Source organism: Dunckerocampus dactyliophorus, chromosome 15, assembly GCF_027744805.1.
Source record: "Dunckerocampus dactyliophorus isolate RoL2022-P2 chromosome 15, RoL_Ddac_1.1, whole genome shotgun sequence".
NCBI lineage: Eukaryota > Metazoa > Chordata > Actinopteri > Syngnathiformes > Syngnathidae > Dunckerocampus > Dunckerocampus dactyliophorus.
Window position 1 is genome coordinate 15,447,695 of NC_072833.1, and position 9,272 is coordinate 15,456,966.

Consider the following 9,272-nt stretch of genomic DNA (forward strand, 5'->3'; position numbering starts at 1 on the left):
AGCGACACGTCAACATACGTCACTTCCGCACATGAGCAGTAAGCTATAGTCTTGCCGAGCAACGGTCGCAGAAGACAGAAGAAAGGGAGCAAAATATCAAAGTATACACCGTCAGAGGACAAGAAAATATGTCCGTTGTGTTGACGAATATATGAACAACAAGTGTGCGGCGACGACGGGGCGAAACAAGCAACATTTGAACCCCGACCTACCAGCCGTTTTGCCGGAGTGTGAAGGAAGGAAGAGTCGAGTCACCGACAGAAAAACATCCCGAGTGAGATCATGAATCCTGAATAGTAAGTTTTCGCCTCTTGTGTTGTGTTAAATGTGCAACATTTCATGCGTATTTAGAATTTTAACCACACCAATGTCACGTCGACATCCTGGTTGGTGAACAGGGCGAGGACACTTTCTGGAAGGTGTTATATCCGGAAGTGTCAGCTGACTGCCTGTGCGGGCTTTAGGCCACAGGAATAACCACAAAACATGGCAAATTTTGGCCTGTCTACTAGATCGCGTATGATATTTCCCCCCCTTTTTAATGTGACTAGCTTAGTCGCATTAGCATGCGCCATCTCACACCTGATATATTAATAATCTATACATTTAATCGAGTTGTTGAATATTTTCCCCAACATGTTTCTGTCCCTTCTATTGGTAGTTTGGAGAAGGTGGAAGGTGAGCAGCCTACTGGTCAGCTGATCCCGCAGGTAGCAGATGTTTGATGATGAGGACACACAATCCCTCTGTGGGTGTGCAAATGTCACAGTTGATCGACGCCCTTCTCTAGTTTCTTACTGAACAACTTAGCTGTCATCACCACTGCCTTTACACCCGATTTTCCCCATAAATGTCAACATAATTTCACACGATGCATTGCATTGTTACTGGCACAAGCAGTGTAAACATGGTAGATGCTGCTGTTGTGCAATAGTGGCAGTAGTGTACACATGGAGGGTCTCAATTTCCATTGGCACAAGAATAGCACATACTTTACGCAATTCTCCACAGCACCAGATTAACTTGTTTACCACTAATGTGGTTGTTCCGTTGTAATGTCAAATCACATTCCACTTTCGGAATATTTGAAGGGGCTAGTTAAGATTCAGTGGGTTTATTTTGATTATTTTGTGACTTCAGTACTGTTGTCAAATAGAATGTGAGATTGTCGTCACCGTACCAGGGAAATTACTTACATTGGCACAGGGTGCATTCACACTTGTCACTTTTGGGCCGGTAACATGGACTACAGTCCATTTACTATGCTAGTATGGTTCATCCAGGACCAAAAGGACCAGACCCAACAAGGGGACCGAGATCGCCTGAGAAATGGGTTTAGGTCCACCTATCAACGTACTACAGTCCTGAGCGAGGCAAGTGTGAATGTCGCCCGCACCAACGGACCAAAACACCAGATATGAAGTCGCCAAATGCAACATTAACCAGGCGATAACACAACATAGCACAACAATAACACAACAAAGCAGAGTGATAATCATGAAAATGTAAGCCCAGAAGTGTAAATACAGTAGGTAAACATACTTGGATCTTTTCAACATAGCAGTTGTGTTGCTTATTATAGTTTGAGACACTGTCTCCTTGCAGCACATCTTCAGGAACCTTTTTGATGTTTATGAAATGTTTATACTAGCGATGTCCGATAATATCGTCCCAATATTAGCATAAAAATGTAATATTGGTAGACATTGGTATTGGGGATAATGAAAACCGATATTAACAAAATGCTGTATAGATGGACATTTTAATGTTCACATGGCCAGGATGACAGCACAGTTTGTTCACATTCAGCGCAAGCCCACCTCCTTTGCACTTTCCACAGGCTCTTTTGTTCCTCGCCGCTCTGACTGTACAGAAGTCAGCTAGCTCCTCACATCCGGGACGCTAGCTGCTAGCCATTCAGTGAAGCACAAATAAGCTGCACTTCATGTTGGTCTTGAAGTTCTTGCCAGCTCGTTGATCTTGCTCTGTAGAGAATTCACGTTTCCCATGATAAAAGAAGGTACCGAAGGCTTCAATCTCCACTTCCTTGCTAGCCGATGGACTTTCATCTTAGCTCCGTCTCTGACTGCTGCCTCGATATCAATGTGTAGACAGGGAATCACACTGATGCTGGACGTCGCTATCAAGGCACGTAAAAATGTGCTTGAATAAACAAACAGCTGCTTGAAAGGCAACCACTCGTGGCGGCAGTGTTAATTCCTCGGCATGCATACATACACACATACACAGTCCAGTTCTTCCACGACAGGAGATATGTGATGTTACATATATCGGTATCGGTTGATATCGAAATCGGCATATCGGTTATTGGCAAAAAAAAGCCAATATCGGACATTCCTATTTAATACTCTTCGTTAAATCTCAGCTGGTATACAATCTGTCCCATCTATTCATCCATTTTTTATGCCGCTTCTCCTCATTAGCGTCGTGGGGGTATGCTGGAGCCTATCCCAGCTGACTTCGGGCGACAGGCGGGGTACACCCTGGACTGGTCGCCAGCCAATCGCAGGGCACATATAGACAAACAACCATTCACACTCACATTCATACCTGTCCAGCAAGGAAAATCTGAGAAGTATGTGACCTGAAAGCTGTCATGAATGTTTTGGGTGCGTTTGTCGGACAATGTCCACGTCACATACGCTGTCCAATCGAGGTGTGACTTTATGCATATGCTTAACTGATAGCATTATTTGGTCCGCTGACAAAAATACAAGTGTGAACGTGACCCCAAGTATATATCTTTTTTTTTTTTTTTTTACAGTTTTGGTTTGGACCAGAGTACCAGACTACAAGTGTGAAAGGCCGGTGATTGACCGATCTTTACTGTACATATGAAACTGATCTCACCAACTGATCTTATCTACCTCAGCAAAGGTCTGAAAGTCAGCCACTGTCCCCTTTTTGCTCTGCCAGACAGACATCTCGCAACCGAGTTAAGGCTAGATCTAGCGGGAGGAAAGAGGCAGGCAGCGGCCCTTATGAGCAGTGAAATAGAGCAAAGCTACTACAAGGAAAATTATGGAGTTCATTGCATTGGACGACCAGCCATTTTCGGTCACTTTTCAGCACACTTTATTTTTGGTAAGAGGCTCAAATCAGCTCTGCACTTTAAGCTGTTGTGCAATTTTTGTTGGTTTTTAAAATGCAAAAAATGAAAGACTTAAAGGAACTGATATAATTTAGTAGTTTGGACAGCAATTTTTAAACGTTTCATTTATATTTGAAACAACTACCTTATTCAGTTTGTGTTGTTTCACAGGTATTCTTCAGTGTTTTTCATCAAATTAAGATTGAAACATTGACAGTGTATGGTATGGTATCGGCCAAAATCGGAATCGGAAGGTCAAGATTTTAGTGATGGGCCAGAAAATTGTAATTGGTCCACCCACAGTAGAGGGTTAGTAGCTAAACTTTGCCAAATTGCTCTTATTACCTGACAACAAACATAATTAGCGTGCATGCATGTGTTACGTATGTGTTACGGCGTACTCAAAGGACAAAGAGGCGGGATATAATGCTAGTAGTATGTTTGAATGTTGGCCCCCTCTAGGCAGCTGGGGGAACCAGCTGCCTACAGTCCCTTTTTAAGAACGCAATGACTGTTGATGCGTGGCACTAGAACTCCATTGTCACTTGTATGCCAATGAATGACATGCCTGGCTTGTTTCCATTGCAGTGACTATCTCTTCAAGCTGCTGCTGATTGGCGACTCTGGAGTAGGCAAATCCTGTCTCTTGCTCCGCTTTGCTGTAAGTTCAAACACGTTTCATCGTCCAAGCTAAGCACGGCTTGATTCTAAATGTTTATTTCTATGGTGGCCTCGTTGCAGGATGACACCTACACTGAGAGCTACATCAGCACCATCGGAGTGGACTTTAAGATCCGAACTATTGAACTAGATGGCAAGACCATCAAACTGCAGATTGTGAGTACACCACGTCATTGTCATATTAGAAATGGGATTAGGTAAGAGCTATGTCCCCTTTGTGTTTTCCAGTCCATACCTGTAACTAGTTCATTTGAAGTTACACGTTTCTGAAGAAAATATAGGCAAACCTAAAAAAAAAAACAGTCCTTGTTTTCAGCGTATTCTACCCCCTGTTAACTCCTATTTGTCAGTGTCAGCAGCACTTTGACAGATTCTGACTGTTGTGCAGAAAAATATTCAGTTTTTTAGAGACCAAAGCCATGCCTCTACTCCAAATGGTTCAAGGACGGCTTTTCATTTACTTGAACTTTGTCAATTTCATCAGCAGGTCCAGTCATCATTACACACACTGGCCTGGCTCACCTTATGTTATGTGTCTCTCTGAAACCATCCCCCCTGCAACCTGTGTTAACTAAGAACTAGCGATGTCCCAATCCACATTTTTTGGCTTCCGATCTGATTCGATTTTTTTTAATAGTCTGGCCGATTCGATTCTGTAACAATTTTTTTGGTTGTTGTTTTTAATAAGCTTTTGTTACAAACATGCATTTGTGGAATTGAATATGGTTTTGGAAATCATTTAAAACAGTGAAAATAAAGTATTGCTGAATTTACTTTATTATACATTATGACCAACAATATTGTTTGGCTTTTTTTGCAAACCTCTGTGAGTCAGGTCCCTAATCCAGTAAATGATCCAATAAAAGATAAAATTGGAAAAAATTGCCACGCAAAACACTTTTAGGGTAGTACTAATCATTTCACGTGATTATAGATCAATTTGTGGTGTGATTTAGAAAAAGATTTTTTATAACAAACTCTATTCGGGCCTTATGAAATCAGTTTTATTTTTTCCGTTTTCTCCATTTAAATTTTTTAGAATTCAGGGTTTTTTTTTACCTTTTCCACTTATTTTCCCAGCATAGAGTGTGTGCTATTTAGGTCTGTGAATAAAATGCAAAAATCCTTCCATTTCTTGATGCAACACATCATGGCCCATTTTGTCTCTTAATTGAGAAATGGATGTAGCTTAGCTAACTTTTCTAATGGGATGTCAGCCTCAGCACACATCGCTACAAAATCTTCAACAAACTGTAATGCCCGTGCTTGTGATTAAGGAAGATGGAGTCCAATTCCAATCACGTTATTAATGTAAGATATTTTAATGACACTTATTTTGTTTACACAAGTATAACACTGACAAATGTGACAAAGAGCGCTCTTATTTTGAAGGCCGGAATGTGTTGTGTACGCCAACGTCTCTGTACCCTCTGGAGCGGAGAGAGCAACCGGCCACGGCTGGGCAAGGTGCAAGTGAAGGAGTGCCAGGCATAGTACAACAGAAGTGTGATCTGACGTCACTATGCCGTCATAAGCACATGAACGATTAGTTCATTATCAATGATAAAGTGATTGATCCTAATGATCACCGAGCAGACATACTGTATTAAGCTGCGTTAGGAAGACTGTCGATGTGTCTTTGTGCCTTTTTGACTTTGCCGGGCCATGCAGGATACTGGAGCGATGGTTTGAGACCACCATGACTTCCCTCTACACGGCTCACCGGCTCAAAACTTGGGGGCTATCACCTTCCACAAGTCAAACTTGCTGTCCATGGTACCCAAGCTTCCCTTTACGTCCTTTCTCGCCAGCCATTAGATCCTTGACTGGGTAGCAGAGCATATTTGGAATAACGGGGTAAGGCCTTTGTCTTGGAGCCAGGTTATCTACTCGTGAGCTGTTGATCTTAGGCGGAGATGAGAGGGTCTTCTTTCCAAAGACATCGCTCAGCAGGACAACGAAGAAAGCTCTTGGTCGTTCACTTCCTATGGACTCCTGGAAGCCCAGAATGCAAATGTTTTGTCTTCTGCTGCGGCCCTCGAGGTTAATGACTTTAGCTGTCATTGACCTACGTGCGTGTGTGTGTGTGTGTGTGTTAGTGTCCCCACTAAAGGCTGAATTATGCTACAGTTACGTCACTATGCCGGCCTTTCCGAGGGCGTCTTGATTCATTTATAGCTTCCCTGCCGGGGGCGAGCCCTTCACAATATTCCACTACAACGCTATGGACAGCATTTTCCTGAGAGTGAGCAACCACAACTCTCTTCTCTTTCATTGGCTAGCTTTCGGTTTAGTAGTAAACAATGGTGGTTGGCGACATCCACGTGAAATGAATGTACTGTAACGACCTGTTGGTGTTGTAACATTGATGTTTCTGAATTCAGGTGTTCGTGAACGCACCTCGCTGTCAGTGTTACTGTTATGTCGTTGCAAGGATGGAGAGGATGGAGGATGGAGACGCGTGTGTGCGCTGACTGTGTTGGCCTACTGTTGGCGGCTTGGTGTTAAAGTTGGCAATAAAACTTAAAAAGAGCATCAGGCTCTGTGCGCCTATCCGGATGCTCCAGTGTTATATTGGTGTTCATATTGGCGAACTTTGCTGAAGCGCTCCTCAACTTGCTCGGTTTCTTTTGTTATGGCGAACTTTTTGGCGCTTCCACAAGAGGGAAAAACTGCAAATGATGTACAAAGATAAGCTCACCAATTATAGATCTGCGGTTCGTGTCACCGTAGACGTGGGGTTAGGGGTGAGGATTGTTTTTGCACATCAAGTTCCGCTGGAGGGTTTGGAGGGAGCGGAACCAGCCGGCGTTGCTTACGTTGGCGCAGGAGCATAATTCATTAAGATGGAAACCTCATGCCAACTAGAGAGGAGCATGTGAGATGTAACCATTAATTTGTTCCTGCGAGGGACTCTAACATTGTGTGTCTGCGTCTTCATTAGTGGGACACTGCGGGCCAGGAGAGGTTTCGTACCATCACCTCCAGCTACTACCGTGGTGCCCATGGCATCATTGTCGTCTACGACGTGACAGACCAGGTAGGCCAAGCAGCAGTTGAGACACCTTATGCTCTTGGAGCCACGCCATCATATTTTTCTGCTCGTGCTTCAGGAGTCCTACAGCAACGTCAAGCAGTGGCTCCAGGAAATAGACCGCTACGCCAGTGAGAATGTCAACAAGCTTCTGGTGGGCAACAAATGTGATCTGACCACCAAGAAAGTTGTGGACTACACCACAGCAAAGGTACGACTGCTGGAGTACATCATGTTCATTATGCCCAGCAAAGCTTTACAGTCCGTTTTGTTTCTCCTTGGCAGGAGTTTGCCGACTCTTTGTCCATCCCCTTCCTGGAGACGAGCGCCAAGAACGCCACCAACGTGGAACAGGCCTTCATGACCATGGCCGCCGAGATAAAGAAGCGCACGGGCCCTGGGGCCACCGCTGGCGGCGACAAGCCCAATTTAAAAATTGAGAGCATCCCGGTCAGGCAGTCTGGAGGTGGCTGCTGTTAAAGCAGCTCCACCCATCCACTGATCACCTTCTCAACCACCTTCACCGCTTCCCCGAGACCCTCCTCTCCCTTTCTTTTCACTCCCATGCCACATCATCCCTCCATCGCGCTCCTATCAGCAGCCTGGATCAGAGTCACGGTCAGAAAGGAGGTCGGTAAGGCATCAAGCAATGAGAGCAAGCATGCAGACGTTTTCATTCATTTGAATCTCAACAGGTTTGTCAGAAGCTCATGTTTGCATGCACACACACACACGTGCGCACACACACACACTAAGGCTTGTGATATAGCTTAAAAGATTTTTAATGCCTGTCTTCAAATCGTAAAGGCCTGCAATTTAACACAACCCTCAACTTTCACTCTCCCCAGCCATCTTGTTCTTGGTTTAAAGAAACACTTTCTTACAAGTAAACTGTGCTCCAAAGCTCAGCCATAAGCTTACTCGTGCAAAGTAGACTCTGTACTTGCATTAAAACGATGCTGCCCAGATTTCAGAAGTGCCTGGTGACTGCGGGAGGTGGCCAGGTAAATATCAACACAGCGGTTGTCTTTGGCCAATAACTTCTTTCTTGCTGGCACGTGGTTTACTTCCACATGAAGGGAGGTGGGGCTTATGTTGTTTGTTTTTTTTCTTCCTATGAACGATTTAATTCAAGAGCTGTGACACGATGCTGCACCACCTTGACGCTAAACATGACAGCTCACTCTGGTTTCTTCTGACAGACAGCAAGCCTTGTTCATTGTTACGGCTTCGTACTGGTGGGGAGAATGAGTAGTTCTCATGTTCCCCAACCTTGTGGAGTCTTGGTCAGGGTGAGAGGTAGCGTCTCACCTGAAGCTGTCTCATGTTCTCTGGTTTAACTCCCAATCATCTTAGCTTGCTAATGTGGGTTTAGGACCTCACCGTTTGCTTTATTCCTCTCTTGAGTGGTCTTACCTCCAGGACTGTTGTGGTGGTTTCAGGGACTGACTGGTCTTGGTTTCCAGACCGGGTATGAACTCCCGAGCTGTTATTTAGTAGAAAACATCTTGTTGACGACAGCCTTTATCGCTGGAGGTGGGGTTAGTGTGTGTTTTTGTTGTTGAGTGGAGCAGGACCAGGAGTGCAACATTCCTCATGGATTTGGACGCATCTCAAGCAGATGCAAGCCAAACTTAACACACACACAAAATATATACTGGATGTTTGTGCTTTGATGACTGATGAATTTCTAATTTAACCTTGCTATTCTACTGATTTTTAATGTCTTCTTGAATGAAATACTGTGTCGTGTAGTCCACTGTGTGGGGTGTAGATAAAAATGATTTTCTTCTTTCACACACGTGGCTTGACGGAGATGACTTTCTTCTTTTGGCTTGTTTAAAAAAAAAAAAAAAAAAAGGAAAAGAGTGCTAGCAGTGAATGAAGACGTACACACACACACACACGCACACTGGGCACCTGTTAGTCACTTTCTGTCTTTTTGAGTTTTGCTTGTTCACTTTGGTGCTGTTGTTTGTCTGTACATATTATAAATACCTATATAATAAAATGATGAAAAAGATCACAGATGAAATGACTGCGCTCTTTCTTCCACCAAAGGATGACTGAAGGTAAGTTTGTCTGTTGTGGCGCTGTGTTGTCACTGGCGAGCATCGCTCGTTACCATGGCGACGCTGCGTCGCCTACTTTAGAGACTGTTGTTGGTCCACATTTTTGAATCATTGGTACAATTGAAAAGGTGTGTTGTCTTGCCTAGTCATCACATAAGCACAAAACATTTCCCATTACATCTCATCTGCTCTGTCTTCTACTGGCTACCTATGATCATCATGGCTTCCCCCCCACCCCCTTGATTTGCATCCTTTTACATCAGCACGTGCAGAGCCAAGGTAGGACCGTACTCTTATTTAGAATCCAATCCAACTTATAGAATTGAAGCTGTTCTATTATGTGATGACAAAGTGGTTCTTCTGCACCTTCCTC

At 44.0% G+C, this 9,272-nt stretch overlaps 1 protein-coding gene across 1 annotated transcript; it reads left to right on the top strand.

The window, feature by feature from the left end:
- Positions 1-16: 16 nt before the first annotated feature.
- Positions 17-8,715, top strand: rab1ba (zRAB1B, member RAS oncogene family a). Its single transcript, XM_054754000.1, has 6 exons — positions 17-296; positions 3,701-3,773; positions 3,854-3,949; positions 6,738-6,833; positions 6,907-7,038; positions 7,113-8,715. The coding sequence occupies exons 1-6, from the start codon at positions 283-285 to the stop codon at positions 7,305-7,307; spliced, it is 606 nt and encodes a 201-aa protein (XP_054609975.1). The 5' UTR covers positions 17-282; the 3' UTR covers positions 7,308-8,715.
- Positions 8,716-9,272: the final 557 nt, after the last annotated feature.